Raw genomic sequence first — 17,372 nt, 5'->3', positions numbered from 1 at the left:
TCTTTCATATAAAAGCCCTTCAAATATTTTCAATTCAAACCAATAATTCAATTCAATAAACACTTATCAAATACCTCATAAATGTCAGGCATTGTATTAAATCCCAGAGAAACAAAAAGAAGTAAAAGACAAACTTTGCTTTCAGTGAGCAGTCACTCCCACCCAACTTCCAACTTTCCAGGATAAAAATCTTTTTTTTTTCTTTTTTTTTAAAAGAAGACATTTCATTTCCTCAATAGTTTGGTAACTTCCCACTTGTCTTATCAGGCTTTCTCAAACCACAGTGCACAGTGGAGAGATGGAAAGAACAGGTTCATAAATAAGTAAGAGAGAAAAAAACAAACAAAACAAAACCCACTGTTCCTAGCAACACTCTGAGTTTCCCTTCTTGGCTGGAACAGAGCAACAATTGAGATTTTGAAACTGAAAAGAGTTGCAGAATGCTTTGTGCCAAAATACTTGTTTATAAAACTGAAGTGTGTTAGATAAACCAGTTCAGCAGACTTTATCATTTGACATTTCTGCTGGCTAAAAGAAAACTATTGAATATTCTGGAATATGATCCTCTCCTTATGTCTGCTTTAAGAAGGTGGACTTATTATTCTGAAGACAAGAAGATAGTCAACTCAGTAACTGGAATAACAAAAGAATAAAACTAATATTTTTATAGAAGGGAGGAAAATGATTATTAAATAGCTCAGGAGGAATCCAATGCTGAATTTTAACAGCTCTATTGGTAATAGTAAAAGATATAGATAGATAGATAGATAGATAGATAGATAGATAGATAGACAAACAGATGGATAAGTAAGAAAATAGATGCATAGCTGGACAGACAGACAGACAGACAGAGAAAGAAAGACATGGTGAGAGAGATACAGAGAGAGACAGAATCAGAGACAGATAAATAGATGGTGGGTAGATAAGTAGATAGATGATAGATGAATAGATGGATGGATGGATACATAGATGAATAAATAGTTGCATAAATAGACAGAGAAAGAGAGATGGCGAGAGACACAGAGAGAATCAGAGACAGAGAAATAAATGGGTGGATAGATAAATATATAGATGATGGGTAGATGGATGGGTGGATAGATAGATAGATGAATCAATAGCTAGATATATAGACAGAGAAAGAGAAAGAAAGATGGAGAGAGACACAGAGAGATAGAATCAGAGACAGAGAAATAGATGGGTGGATAGAAAAATACATAGATAATAGACAGATAGATGGATGAATGGATAGATGGGTGGATGGATAGACAGGTAGATAGATAGATGATAGACAGAGAGATAGAGATAGTTCAGTGAATGTGAGAGTATTAGAAAAAGAGAAAATAGCTATAAAGTGAGGGAAGGGAGATACCAGGAGAAAGTAGCACTTGGGAGAGAGAACAGAATGTTCAAAAACATGCCCTGCTTGTCCTGAAGGATTTGTTGCTTTATGAGAAATCCATTGCTTCACTGTACAAAAGTATTCATTGCCATTTTGAGGAAGAGAGGGATTCCTCTCCTTTTATATTCAGGAGGAAACTAGAGGATACTGCTACCAGAAAGGAAAGGAAAGGTCCCCATTCTGTTTGGTTTTCCTGCTCATCAGAAGACCAATATGAGGAATATATTTTAATTTCAAATCTGATGTGTGACATCTGGTAACTCATTTATCGCTAATGAAGTTTTCACAGGAAGCAGCAGCCCTCAATTCTTCATCTTGTTTTTCAGTTGGCAAAGTGTTGTTTACCTTTTTATGGGCCCAGCATCCGTGCCTCTTACTGCACGTAATTTAATTAGAAAGAGCACAAGTCCAACGTAGGAAATGAATGGAGTAGCAAATAACAATGCAAAGAAAGGGCTGAACCCCTCATTATAATCAATGGCTTATTATCATCATTGTCACTTGTAATTTATGTTTTAAGGACTTAGAGGGATGCTTCCAACCACTTTTTTCCCTGCTGAACCATCTTCTCCATTCCTCTGGGGTTCCCTTCTCTTTCCTTATCTCAACCAACATCATGATTCTCCCATCATCCCCTAAAAAGTCAAAACTTATTCTCAGAGATGAGTTGACATAGATCAGTTTTATACCTTGCTGTGAATTTAACTCAGGGTTAAATCAAAAGAGCAATAGAGAGAATATCATCAGAGAGATGTGTGACTAGAAAGAACAATGGGCTCATCTCAGGGTGAGAATAAGGAACTTGTCAAGTGTGATGCTGATATCCATGAATTGTCAAGAAAATTGAGGAGAGAGACCCTCTTGCTGAATGGTGAATTAATGGGAGCATATAGACCTAAATCACATAGGATGGGCAAGCACAGATGGATTGGGTCTGCACTCTGGAAGAGGACATCCAATTATAAAGCTGTAGCTAGAAATGTTTGCTCCCAAGGTTAAAAGTCTTAACCCTGTCAGAATTACAGCCCTACCCAAATGGTTGAGTTTGAAGATACATTAGAGTACTGGAGTGACCTTTCCCAGAGATCATTTGACTTGTGTGAAGGCTTCGCTTTATTCTTGGAATTAATTCCATTTAATGGAATTTAAGCATCATCAAGAATCTAGAGCAGGTACTTTTTTGGAGAATTGGGGAGACATTCCCCACTATTCTTGACATTATACTTTGTAGATAGCAGACTATAGACTGTTTCTGAATATGAATCAGGAATTAGGAAGGAGCATAAGCAGATCCTTTAAAAATAAATTTTCAATAACTATCTTTAGCGACTATGTCATCCTGACATAAAAGTTAGTCTTCTTGGACATACTCCAATTTATCCAACTTATGCCTTTTTGGCATCTTCAGAATTTCACTCAGATGTTCACTTTCTCAACAGAAGAGGTAAAAGTTGTAACATGAGATTTTAGTATTAAACCACCTTGTGATTCCTCAAATGATTTTGTGATATTTCTCAATGAGATTTAAGTTTATGTTATTTTCTTTCAGCTTAGCAAACAGATGATCTTTCCTTATGGAAATATCTTCTCAAGCCTTCAGAGAATTAGAATTATTTCAATATATACTTTGATTTTACTGCTTTAAGTTTTTGGTGACTATAGCTTTTACCAACTTCACTTAAACCTCAGAACAACCCTGTGAGACAGTGAGGGAATGAAGTGGTACGTACAGGTGTTAATGTTCCCATATTAGTTAATATTTTCTAGTTGGGAGGAAAATGTGAGGTATAGAATGATTTATCTTTGTCTATTTATTAAAGATAGAATAAAGCTTAAGACCCCTGTGTATTAAATCACAGCAAACCATTTTTTCTGGCTCTGAGACCCAATTTATACAGTAAATTTAGAGTAAAATACACAGGCATTTAGAAAAAATAAAAAAGCATTATCCTTACTGAACACGAGAGGCTCAATATTTGAGTTGATTGGGATTTTTTTCTTCTTTTAGGTGTGGTGTTAGAGACATAAATCAGATAATAAAATCCTATAATCGGTATCATAAGTTTTCAGTCCTATCATGAAGGTCATTACAGCACATTTCCCTAAAACAAAATTCCTTCTAGCCTTAAAAACCATTAATAAGGATGATATAGGAAGTAAAATCACATTATTATATTTTTTGCAATTGCCTGGCCTCTCATCTCAGATATCACAGTATAATTGAAGAGGTAGGCTTTGGATTTGGAATCTCAGAGGACCTACTTTAGAATCCAGGCTCTGCAACTTACCACCCAAAGACCTCCATTTTCTTCTCTGATATTTTCTGTGATCTTGAGATTTCATTTCTAAAAATAAACTACATCCTGGAACTTTACAAGTTTCTTTTTTTACTTTAAAAAGTTTGCTTTTCCATGTTTAAAGAGCACATCACTGTGTTGTTCTTTTTCTATGGAAAAAGATTTCAGGTAGGAAACTTGGCCAGTGTCATCCATCTGGTAGCAGAGGCTTCTTTTCTCCCCCAATGCCCATTCCTAAAATAAAACCATGCTAATGAGCCTTTCCTTGGTGTTAAATGCAAAAGGAATTAGAAAAAGCATGTGGATTAAACACTGAGTCCCTCCCTTTACAATAGTCTCTCTGAACCAGAGAGAAGATAAACATAAGCATAAATACAATCATATAAAAGATCTCATATGAAATCATAATAATATTATCACAATTGTTAAGGCTGTTTATTACATTATTAGCAAGTGCCTGCCTAATAAGCTTGCCCTGGACATCTCTTCATGGAAAATCCGGAATAAGAGAACCGGTATTTGTTCCAAATTGACCTTCTGAGAGGGTGGTATTTCTTAGTGATTTCCCCTAAATATTTTAGGATTTTGTGCTTCCTTAAGCAAAAGAGCTTCCTGAGACTACACATCTTCCATAGAGCTTTTAAGCCCAAGAATGTCACCAACTCGTAGAGGAAGCCCTGAGTGTCAGATTAATCATTGGAATGATGCTCTTGGGCTGCAGAAATGCTGAATGGCCCGAATGCTTTCATAACTCTAATTTGGGGACTTTGAGGAAAGACAGTGAAGTATTTAGGGATCTCACAGGTCAAGAATCACATTTCTATCCATTTCTTTTGGCTCCATTGATTTATTTCTTACAAGAGCATGTCCTAGATTTCCATTCTCAGCTTCACTCTTGCTGTTACACTTGTACACACATGTACACATACATACACCCCCCAAAATCTTCCCCTGCTTTCTCAATTTAGCATGACCTGAATGTTTCACATTCAATGCAAGACTTTAAAGATATTGTTGAGACATGTTAGACTCAATCTGCCTTCCTCACCCCCTGATACAGACATAGTTTATTTTTCCTTTTGAGGAAAAGAAAAATGGTGACAAAAATAACTGAGAGTTTGGAGGAGTAAGGAGAATGAGAGGAGGGAGGAAATCTCATGTGGGTGTAGGGGATGGGGGAGGAGAGGAGGCATCCATAACAATTGAGGTGCTTAAACTATAATTTACAATAAGTAGGAGTTACTGGAATTGAGAGGAATTTAATTGTAGTCATTGACAAAAGTTTTATACTACATTTAATTAGATATTCCAGTCTTGATATAATTCTTAAGAAGCTGAAATTTGGTGTTGACTTTTCACTGAAATTCATCAGCATAACTCTAAAGCTGAAGAAAAATAAGGCTTTAGTAAAATTGCTCATGGAAAAGATTTGCTCGCGAGTTCTTCTGTCTGTTTGATATCTCTTGGGTCACGGCCAAAGGTGGCTTGGAGAGAGAACAGAGAGCCTAGAAAAACAGTTCCTCTCTCTTCATCCTCCCAACCAATCATGCCAGTCAAAAGCTGGGCTAAGGGTATGAGCCCAGTGGAGAATACACTCACATGTTGAGCCCACAAGCCACTGGGTCTTCATCCATGGAACTAATAAGAGCTGACATGTGTGTGATGCTATTAAGATTTGTGCCATGGGATCACAGACTCAGGTCATTTATTCCAGCTCCATCGTTCAATAAATGAGACCCAGAAATGTCAAACTGCCTGCCCAAGGGTCACATAGACAGATAGTTAAGTACAGGATTTGAACCCATGAAAAAAAAAAAAAACAAACAGAATCTGTTCCTTTGGGCTGCATTGTTTCTCTTCCCTATATTTGAACCTCATGACAGCTCCATGATGGAAGTGCTACAGAGAGATTTGTTTCCATTTTACAGCTGGATAAAATAGATTAAAAAAATTTTACAGCTAGTATATCTTGGAGTTTTTTTTTTTTTATTCCAAGGCCAGCCCTATACCTGTTGGGCCACACTGCCTCAATCAAGATTACATGTTAACAATAGGGCATTAGTGATTGTAAGAAATCATGTAGACTGCATCCACGCTAGGGCTGGTATATGGCATTCACTTTCCACAATAAAATGACAGGATTACACTTAGTTCATCTCTCCAGCTCTTTTCCATATGGCTCTTTTCATAATTAGGAGATAGTAAGCCTTTATTATTTGCCAGGAACTGTGCTAAGTGCTAAATGTATCTTCCATAAGTCACTTCCCTCAAGAAGCTTACATCTCAATGAGAGAATCTAACATATAAAGGGGAACTGGCAAGAGGAAAAAACTTGGAAGGACCTAAACCCAAAGATAAACTGTCACTACCTTCAAGCTTATATTCTAATTAAGGAATTTTTTTTCTCCATCACATTTATTGCTCCATATGGGTTTTCAGTGGACCAAATAAAGAGTTCAACTCAAAAGTTAATACCTTACTACTGTAATATATTTGTTCTAGGACTATATAGGGGGAAAATTGACAGTCAATTATTTCAAAATATACTTACTTGGACTTTTAAAGTTTTCTATTTATTATTATAAAAATGTGGGATAGGGTTTTCCCCCTTTAGAAGGCAAACTCATTAAAAAGGAGCTTGTAATGAACAATTTAATTAGATTGGTTTTTAACTTGCCTATAAGCTAAAGAAGGTATTAATATTCTAATCAAAAGTCTTGGAGGAAAAAAATCTTTTTAATGAGAAATTTTTTATGTATTTTGTTTACTTTTTTAAATCCTGGGAAGCCTTAAAAGAATGCAAGATAACTCCTAAGGAAAAATTATGTCACTAAAAGTCACTCCCCAGTGTTTGCAGCAGGTTGATAATTCTCACCCGATATATTGTAAATTTATTCAGCTGCTTAGAGTCACTTTGCCCCCATGCTTTGAAGGGACAAAACTGTGATATTTTTAGTCTTTTAGTTGCAACAGAAAGAGCTAGATGGTGAGGCTACAATCACAGAAACATTATTTTATGTATCACTAATTTTGTCAGTGGTAACCATTCTGACAGATAAATAGTCGATTTAAAAATAATGATTTAAGAATCTGAATAGGGGAAAAAGGAGACTAAAATAAAGAGCCATGTTTTTCAGTCCCCTGATGATGGGGGCTGTTGTAAAGCTATAGAAGTACACAAAAACATAACTGTTTTTTGTCTGCCCATGTAGTCATGCTTAATAGTCTTAACCGGGGTCCATGAACTTGATGACTGTATTTCAATATTATTAGTTTCCTCTGTGATCCTTATATTTTATTTTATGCATTTAAAAAATTAATTCATTTATAATTTCAATCAAATTGTGAAAAGAATCCATAAAATAAAAAAGTATTAAGAAGTCCCAGAAGAAAGAAAAAAATAGGACGGTACTAATCTTAGGGGGCTAAAACAGACTTTTCTGGGCTCTCCAACCGGAATAGGGACTCAGAGTTGAAAGAAAACATTCCATTGATCAAGGAGTAATAATTGATGGGTAGGGTGAGGGAATCCTTCCTTGTTGCAATTCTAACTTTGAAACTTTACTCCCCAATTTTAGGTCATATTTCAGCTTCCACCCCATCTGAACTCCCTTGATGTTTCAGAGAACTGGGGCTCTGCCCTTTGGACTATTGAAACTGTCTGGGACACTGAGGAGTTGAATGGCTCACTCACAGTCATACAGTCAGAATGTTGCAGGGACAAGATTTGATCCCAGGTTATCTTGATTCTCAAACCAATTTTCCATCTGCCATCAGCTCAATCATTTCAGTTATGTGCAATTCTCAACCCCATCTAGGGTTTTCTTGGTAAAGATACTAGAGCATTTTGCCATTTTCCTCACCAGCTTATTTTAAGATGAGGAAACTGAGGCACATAGGGTGAAGTGACTTAGTCAGGGTCACACAACTAGTAAGTGTCTGAAGGCCATTTTTGAACCCAGCAATATGAGTCTTCCTACCTCCAGGCTCAACACTCTGCCACACCATACTACATCTCATAAGGGAATACTTCAAGCTTGGTGATATCTCCCTAGTTCTAGCAGAGTGCTATAAAAACAGTAAATACTCAACACTGATTTTTTTCAGAGTGGTGATCTTTTAAAGTACAAGTTAAAACAGCACCATGAAGCAATGGAATCAGTATAAACAGTGAGATGTGACTAGAAATGACAAGGCTAATCCCACACACAAATTAGTCTCCTTGATTCATGGCCTTGCTGTTGCATTTATAAAAACCAATATTCCATTAACAGATGGGCAATTTTTATTTCCCTATGCCTCTCCACCCTCCGCCTCCCTGCCTCTAAAAGAAAATTTTACCAAACCTGCGCACATTTGAGAGAAACAAATTTTGATTTGTATAAGGCTTTCAACTAATAATGATGGTGAAGGATAACCAAGGATAAAATGAGAACTCCTGCTACTCTAGAGTACTAGCTACCCTATCCAATGGTTCTCAAGCTACTAAGTTTTTTTTAATATAATAAAATATTATAAAAATGTCAAAAAACATATATATATATACACATATATATACATATATATATACATACATATATATATATGTATATATATATTTTATAAAAGATTTAGGATACTTAGGCTGTATCCCCAGAATTGGCCTGGAATGAATGAGGACCTAACCCACAGTGGGTATTAAATAAAATGCCAGTTGATTAATACCTAGTCCTTCCTCAGAATACCTTTTTCCTCAAGTTTGTCACTTCTCATCAATATCAACCATTTCCCATGATATTTATTTCCTGTTGAACTCTTTCATTAAAAAAACCTCATTGATTTCCTGGTGTATCACAGGTAGATTCACAGCATCACAAATTAAGAAGTAGAAAAATCCTAGAGATATGAGGATTATGGTTCTAGGTTGGAAGGAACCCAAAGGTCATCTAACCTATTCTCTTTGTATTTTGAGATAAAATTAAAAAAACTATGACCCAGAGAAAAGATGATTTGTGCAAGTTCCCAAAAGTAGTATATAGTAGAGTTGGGGACTCCAACCTAGGACTCCTGATTTCAGATTCAAAGTGTTTTCAATGATATCATGATTATTCTTTGGCATCTCTTTTTCCAAGATTATAAGAACTATCTCAATTTCTTATACTATGGTTTTAGTCCCTTGCTGTCACTACTAATGGTAGTAGTAGTAGTAGTAGTAGTAGTAGTAGTGTTAGTAGTAGTTAGAGCAGCAGCAGCAGTAATAGTAGTAGTAGTAGTAGTAATAGTGGTAATAGTAGTTGCAGCGGTAGTAGTAGTAGTAGTACTTGATAGTAGAGGTTGCAGCAACAGCAGCAGCAGCAGCAGCAGTAGTAGTAGTAGTAGTAATAGTAGTAGTAGAGTGGTAGTAGTAGTTGCAGCAGTAGTAGTACTAGTGCTGGTAATGATGGTAATAGCAGTAATAGTTGTAATAGTAGTAGTACTAGTATTAACAGTAATAACACTGATCATTTATATATCATTTTAAGGTTTGCCTTAAGAGATATAGTATCTCATTTCATCATGACAGAAATCCTGTGAATAAAGTGTCAACATGTACAATTTGGAATATATGAGACTTCATTCCTTAACTTCCTTAGGATATACAACCAACAGTGGGTTTAGACATTTTAGTTGCTATTACAAAAAAAATAAAAAAAACACAGTTGCAAATTTCTTTCCAGAATAATTGGACCAATCCTTATCTTTCTACAATAACTATAGTATCAATTAGTCCCATATTTTGATAAATTTACTAGGCATCAGTTGAAACCTTGAAGTTGTTTTGGTGTGTATTTCCCTTATTATTAGCTATCTGGAACCATCTTCTTAAGTTTTTTGTCAATTATTATCTATGCTTTTTAGAACTGTTTGTTCTTATCCTTTTGACCATTTGTGTCTCTTTGCAATGAACATACTTGACACTGTCAAGAGAAGAGACTGCATATCCAATTTGAACATTGCCTAGGAAGCCAATAATGTACCAGTTTAAAAAAAAACAAAGCAAAGAAATGGGACAGCTTGATTTGCTTTTATAGCATCTAACTTCTTCTAGACCTTTTTTCCTTTTAAAGCTGATTTGTTTTCTTCTAGAAAGAGATGACATTTCACTAAAAATTTTACATAAAAAACTTTATATCAATTCACAATTTCCATTAATACAATACATATTTATTTTCTTAGCAATGGGATTAAGAATGAGCTGCAAGGGAGCAGTTAAGTGGAACAGTGGATAGAGCACCAGCCCTGGAGTCAGGAAGACTTGAGTTCAAATCTGGTCTCACACACTTAACATGTCCTAGCAGTATGACCTTGGGCAAGTCACTTAACCCCAATTGCCTCAGCAAAAAAAAAATAGAGCGAGAGAGCTGCAAATGTTAGTTAGTAGATAAGTAACAGGGAATTGCCTCATGTAAATAAGGGTTCACATGATTTGCCTTGGGTCACCCAATTGGTGAGTGTCAGAGAAGAGATTTGAACTTCTGCTCCTAAAGTCAACATTATTCACAAGTTATATTGCCTCTCCACCTTGGTATGTGTGTGTATGTATGTATGTATGTATATACACACATACAGAGAGAGAGAGAGAGAGAGAGAGAAAGAATACTGATTTTGGAATCAGGGGAATTATTTTTGTTGGTAATCATAGGCATAACTCATCATTGCCTCAGTTTCCTCATCTGTAAAAGGGAGAAATAATATTGAAAACTAAGTAAAAATAAAATATTAGTCATTCACCTCTTTTCTCCTTTTTTTTTCTTTTTCTAAAGATGAAGCTGGAATAGCATCTGAAATCGATCTCCCACCTAGAAGATCAAAATGAATCTAAATTCTTCCACCCAAGACACTATTAAAAGAATCCAAGATGATTGCCCCAAATCAGGAAGGCACAGCTACATATTCATCATGGTTCCCACTTTGTACAGCATCATCTTTGTGGTGGGGATCTTTGGCAACAGTTTGGTGGTGATTGTCATTTACTTTTACATGAAACTGAAGACGGTAGCCAGCGTTTTCCTAATGAATTTGGCCCTGGCTGACTTGTGTTTCTTGTTGACTTTGCCCCTCTGGGCTGTCTACACCGCCATGGAGTACCGCTGGCCTTTTGGAAACTGCTTGTGTAAGATCGCGTCTGCCAGCATCAGTTTCAATCTCTACGCCAGCGTCTTTCTTCTCACCTCCCTGAGCATCGACCGCTACCTGGCTATTGTCCACCCGATGAAATCCCGCCTTCGGCGCACCATGCTCATGGCCAAAGTGACCTGCATCGTGATCTGGCTGCTCGCCGGACTGGCCAGCCTGCCCGTTGTGATTTATCGCAATGTCTTTTTCATCGAGAATACCAATGTCACGGTCTGTGCTTATTATTACAAAAGCCACAACTCTACCCTTCTGGTGGGACTGGGGCTAAGCAAAAATATTCTGGGCTTCTTGATCCCTTTTCTGGTGATTCTGACAAGCTATACTCTGATTTGGAAGACCCTGAAAAAAGCTTATGAGATTCAGAAAAACCGTCCCAGAAACGATGACATTTTCAAGATCATTATGGCAATAGTCCTCTTCTTTTTCTTTTCCTGGATTCCACACCAAATATTCACATTTCTGGACGTACTGATTCAGCTGGGGATCATAAAGGACTGCAAAATCATAGATATCGTGGATACGGCAATGCCCATAACCATCTGCATAGCGTATTTTAACAACTGCCTGAATCCTCTCTTCTATGGTTTTTTGGGAAAGAAGTTTAAAAAATATTTTCTCCAGCTCCTGAAATACATACCACCCAGTTTCAGATCTAATTCCACCCTGACAACAAAAATGAGCTCTCTTTCCTATCGGACATCAGATAACTTAAGTTTATCTGCTAAAAAGTCAGTTGCGTGTTTTGAGGTTGAGTGATAGGCTTAAAATATAGTGCTGGAGGGATCATATGAGCAAAAAAAAATGGGGTAATACTCTACATCTTTATTGAATATTACCAGTTTTTCCAACTCCAATAGAAACATGCAACATATTGATTGATGTGAACAACCTTTCTAAACTTCTGAACAAAATTGTTCATTATTTCTACAACAAAGAGAAAGAAATTTGAGAAATAGCATGTCCTGGAGGATAGAATATTGAACTTGATATTAAAAAAAGATCTTAGTCACTTCATGAACATGACAAAAATCACTTGCCTTTTATGAACCTGAGATTCCTCATCCACAAAAAAAAAAAAAATGAGATTACATAAGATGTAATCCCATCTCTAAATTTTTGATCCAACGAAATAAATCTTTTCAAACCAAAGTGAACATCATTCTCCAACAGGTAGAATACTGGGTATTGTAGAAAGATATCAAAATATGGGTCAACCATACATTGACTTTTCACAATTTTGTTGGCAAAGTAAAATTCTATTGTTTCTTCCTCTTATGTTCTTTTTGGTTTCCTCCCCCTCTGCTTTTATTATTATGAGGAACTTTTTGTATGGAAATTCCCTCTACCAATAGAGATGAGCAACTTGTCTGTAACTTCTCCTGTTTGAGAGCTCTCTGGAAATACTTAGAAGTGACTTTTGTTCCTGTGCCATAGGACTCTGTCATCTACACTACTACCCCCAAAATGTAAATGAGACTTGGAATAGGCTGTGATGCTTCAAAAGACCCAAGCAAGAAAGGAGAGCAGGGTTAAATAGTGCCACACTCGATTTTTAACATGTGATATTTGGGTTCCTGTTTGGATTAAATAGCATTTAGTGTTGATTTGTAAGTGGAACGCCAAATTTTCTTTTCAAGGGTAAGAAATCTTTTGTGAAGCTCAGCTAGTGTGTCTTGCAGATTTGTCACTACCAATGCAATTCTAGGTAAACTACATCTTTGTATAAAAACGTGGTACAGTGTTCATGTATAAAAGATAAACTACTCATGTGTATTAAAGTATTATTCTGATACTGGACAGAAAGTAGCTGTGTTCCCTGTAATATTTTTGTATTTGAAAATAAAAATGAGAAACTTGTCCATTCTAGTACAAATTCCAGGTCCCTTTCAAAACCTAGGTGTTTTGTCTGCATGTTATTGTTTATTGAATTTTACCAGTTTTTCCAACTGTTCTCTATTGTTCAGTTAAAATATGACACAGCTATAACTATTGTAAAATGGAACAATTTCATTTTCAAGTACTTTATCTTATTTTAACATATTAATCTTTAAAGTTAAACACAACTGTGAATAAAGTATGTATATAATTTACACTTAATTATATCTATATTAATATAGCTTAGCAGTAATATGGCAACTGCCATATATATGCTTTCATGTGAACATTATACACATATGCACATACCATCATTGGAAAGCATCAGACAGTAGCTGGTTATCTACACTGGAAAATATGAGCACCACCATATTATATACCTTCTCGGATATTCTAAATAGTTTTCATGTAACACTTAAAACTATCTTTTAGTGTTAAAATAATGTTTCTCTTCTATTCGAGTTGCTTCTTTAAAAAAAAGGCATTTTGTGACAAAATATTATAACATATCTTTTTATTTAATAAAAAACATCAACTAACTCAAGTCTGTTGCCATATTTTCTGTCAACCAAAATCAGTCATCACTGATAGAAAAAACCTAACACCATCATAGAATGCAAATATATCAATATTAAGTCATATGGCATCAGTTTGTGACAGTTCTCATTTTTGTTCACACTACTACTTTAATATATATCAGTCTAAGAAATTTCTAATCTTTAGTACCTTCTGGCATGTCATTTACCACAGAGTCATACAGATCATAGTTGACTGTTTAAAATGTCCTTCCTGTTGTTAGCACATCTCATTTTGAGTATTTCATCATTTTTTCTTAAGGCAGGTCAGACCAAAAATAACCTTATTGATTTTAGACAACAGAGTGAGTGACTTGGAGGCAGTGTAAAGTATGTGTATTTTATGTGGGAATAGATTTAGTCTTTATTCTTTAATATCTGAGACCTCTTAAAGACCATAAAATAACTTATTTAGCTTTTTTCTATTAAAATTACCAAGGGACTTTTATAGAGGAGTATATATGTATGTAAAGTCTCAGAATCTATATATTTATATGTAGTTTCATAAGCATGAGACAACAGCATTGTGATAATAAAGTTGGTTTTAGAATGGAAAAACAAGGGAGTGAACATTATGGTTAAAAAGCTGATCTTATAATGGAAGAACAGTGGAAGGGAATAAACATTAAGCACTTACTACTTGTAAAGCTCTGTACTAAGCATTTACAAGAATTATTTCACTTAATTTTCACATCAACCTCCTGAGGTAATGCTTTTATCATCCCCATTTTACAGTTAAAAACTGAAGCAAATGGTGACTAACTGATTTGCCAGGAAAGAGACGAGTATAGATTCAAGCTCTATCTCCAGGTCTATGATAGAGCAAACCACTTAACCTCTCCATTTTGTAGAAAACTCTATAAGATTATAAATTGCAGAAAAGATTCCAATCTAGGTTCATCGAGAGAGGTTTTTCTTGCCTAGAATTTTTCCTTTTATCAGTGACATCATAAAGCTTAGTACTGGTTTTATTCATCATTGTTTATAAAATGCTATTGCCGAGGAATTGAGTATTAGAGTTTGTGAAAAGGCATATTTGGTACTTTTTCCTCCTACCCCTCAGGAGGAAATTGTATTGATTAAAACTTAATTATTCCTTCTTCACAGTGAAATTCCAAGAATGGCTTAATATTCAAATTCTTCTGGATTTGCCAAAATGATTCATTAAGTCATTATGAGGAACTATAATCTATCCTTTTCTGGAAGCTTTGAAATGTAAATGAACTTTTTTTAAAAATCTTTTTTTCCCCCAATCAAATTAACTGAATAAATTGCCTTGTATTTCTTCTCTATTGGGTTTTGGTGGATAAGTGAGGGACAATGGGAATCAAGATCTATGATCCATGTGTGTGGGCAGTTCCCAGTGTGGAGACTCTTCACCAATGCAGAAGGGAAGATTCATCTGTATCTCAGTCATCATGAAGTTTTATAGGGAAACTGTGAAAGTTAAAGCCTGTGGTCAGAGAGCCAAGGTGTGTTACAGACTCAAATTTGGGTCTTCCTAGCTATTAATCATCCTTCTGGTTTGGTTTGGTTTTCCTGGAGTACTTGAAAGTTTCTGTGGCCATGAATGGGACTGAAAAAAAATTAGATTTTATGGTTTCAAATGAAATTCAAGATGAAGATTTTTGACAGTACCTGGGCATCAAAGAAGCTTCTTGGTTTATCCTGACAAAGACAAAATAAATGTCATTTAAAGCATTCTGGAGCAGTTAGGTGCATAGAGCAGAGCTTAGAGTCAGGAAAATTCATCTTCCTGAGGTCAAATATGACCTCAGATACTAGTTGTGTGACACTGAAGGAATCATTTTACCCAGTTTTCTCAGTTTCCTCATCTGTAAAATGAGTTGGAGAAGGAAATGACAAAACACTCCTTTGCCAAGAAAACCCTAAAATGGGGTCATAAAAAGTCACAAGTGAAAAATGAACAACAGGATAGGGATAATTGCCTTGTGAATACTACAAGTTATCAATGTCAAGGCAGAGGAGATGAAGGAAAGATGGTCCAATGGAGTTTTCAAGGAGAGTTTCACAGATAAAGTTGTACAGGATGGCACAGAAAGGATTTTGCTTCAAGTATATGGAGGGAGTCTCCTGAAGTTCCTCTTTGAAAATTAACATTTTCCATATTCATATAACTTTTAAAATGATTTTACAGCAAGACACACAGAAAACTTGTGAAACCAGTAAAAAAAAAAATACATTTTTAAACAGCCAGCTTAGTCACCAACTGTTTTTGGATATACCCTGTGTATTAATAATGGGAAAGTCCACACCAATATAAAGTGTATGAATTTGTAGTTTTCACTAAAAAAATATATATTTTTTCATGGCATAAGATATCTGATTAGTGAATATTGACAGAATGGATATTTAATATACAAAAGTCTTTTATAAACTTCCCCCATCCTATCTTTCCCTTGTTCTTAACCTTAAAACATTCTGCAATCCATTGACCCTGGCTTTTTAATGGTCTTCCCACTCCCTCCATCTCCCATCTGTGGAATAGTTTTATTGGCTATCCATCTTCCCTAAGTTCTTTCTCTCCTCATCTTAACCTCCTGGATTCTGTGGCTTTCTTCAGGTCCTAATTAAAAATATCTTCAGAAGGACATCATCTCTTCCGACTTTTACATGAATTGCTTTAATTGAGGAGTGTGGATACTTTTCTCATAGTGTTTTTCTCAACTTGGAAGGAATAGATTATTTATTATTTTATTGATTTTAATGATTTATTATTTATTGTCAAGGCCTCCTTTATAGTAATGGAACTTTTAAAAGAAATGATTAGATTAGTTATCAATATATTCTAAAATTTTCTAAAATCTAATCTTTGTCTAAAACCTCAGTTTTCAAGAAGTTATATTCTCAACATGTGATCTAAGGACTTTTCAGGGGGGGTTTCAAAATAATACTAATACATATTAAATTTTAATAAATATCAAGTAATATAACCCATATTAACAAAACTTTTCTTTGGGAGCCCTCGAGAACTTTTAAGAGTGTAAAATGATCCTGTGCCCCCAAAATTGGGGAATTATTTATTCCTCATGGTAAAAACTGGGAATTCTGGATTTCACTAAATGTTCCATAGTTAATATTCTGTGAATTTGTGTTCAGAGTCCATCACTTGAGACTCAAATTTTATTCCAGATCAGAGGTTTATTTTAAGTAGCTATGTAAAAATGAAATTATAAACAATCTAAATTTAGAGAGTATAAGATTTTCATCTATGTAACTTTGTTGGAATGTTGTCTACTTAAAGGCTAAGTACCAAAAGGAAGGGTCATGTCCTCCCATAGACCACAGTCCAGAGACTTAAGTTTTCAGAAGTAACAATTAGAAAAACAGAAAAATAAGAAATAATCTCATGAATTAAACCAAAAGAATGTTGACAGAGAAGTGATAAACAGCTGAAAATGGATTTGTTTATGGAAAAGGAAGGCTTTAGGATGCTAAATCAGGAGCAAGCTGTTATCAAATATTTCAAAGAGGTTATTCTTAAGAAATTTTAATCAATGCCATTTCCAAAGTTAGTATTGATAAGTTATACAAAGGATACAATATCATCACAAGCTACACATATTTAGCAAATGACTTAAATACCTGACAGAACCTAAAGTTATATATATATAGGTGAGAAATTTCCTATCTTTCATGGACTGATAAGTCTTCAAACTACAAATATGAACTTCAAAATAGCCTTGAAAACTTTTAGAACCAAAGGATTAACACAAATAGAACCATGGCCCACGATGCTCAGTTGTAGCTATTGTTGTTCAGTCATTTATTCATCTTTTTTTGTGACTCCATTGTCATAACAGCAAATTTAAGGACAACAATCATTTTTACTCATAATCTTTACTCATAATCTCCATACTAGATGAGGTGGAAAATTTTCAGAATAGAATGTCCTGGCTGAGGTTCCCAAAATCCTGTGGGAATATAACCAGATGCACATCACCCCTGTTGGCCTGTCTGTTATCAGAGCTGTACTAAAATTTTCAGAGAGGCTACAAATGTTGTATTTACATTTTTATGCAATAAATAAAGACAATCATTTTACCTACC

The 17,372-nt window shown here is 35.1% G+C and overlaps 1 protein-coding gene across 2 annotated transcripts in view; it reads left to right on the top strand.

Annotated features, from left to right (window-relative positions):
- Positions 1–13,270, top strand: part of AGTR1 (angiotensin II receptor type 1) — a 49,047-nt gene extending 35,777 nt beyond the window's left edge. For both annotated transcript variants that reach the window (XM_051983312.1, XM_051983313.1), the window contains exon 2: positions 10,479–13,270. In XM_051983312.1, coding sequence (XP_051839272.1) covers positions 10,528–11,607 — 1,080 coding nt within the window. In that variant the 5' untranslated portion in view covers positions 10,479–10,527 and the 3' untranslated portion in view covers positions 11,608–13,270. The remainder of the gene's footprint in view (positions 1–10,478) is intronic.
- The last annotated feature ends 4,102 nt before the right edge of the window (positions 13,271–17,372 follow it).

This window comes from Antechinus flavipes, chromosome 3, assembly GCF_016432865.1.
Source record: "Antechinus flavipes isolate AdamAnt ecotype Samford, QLD, Australia chromosome 3, AdamAnt_v2, whole genome shotgun sequence".
Taxonomy (NCBI): domain Eukaryota; kingdom Metazoa; phylum Chordata; class Mammalia; order Dasyuromorphia; family Dasyuridae; genus Antechinus; species Antechinus flavipes.
The sequence above is the reverse complement of the archived record's forward strand: the minus strand, read 5'-3'. Positions and strand labels throughout refer to the sequence as shown.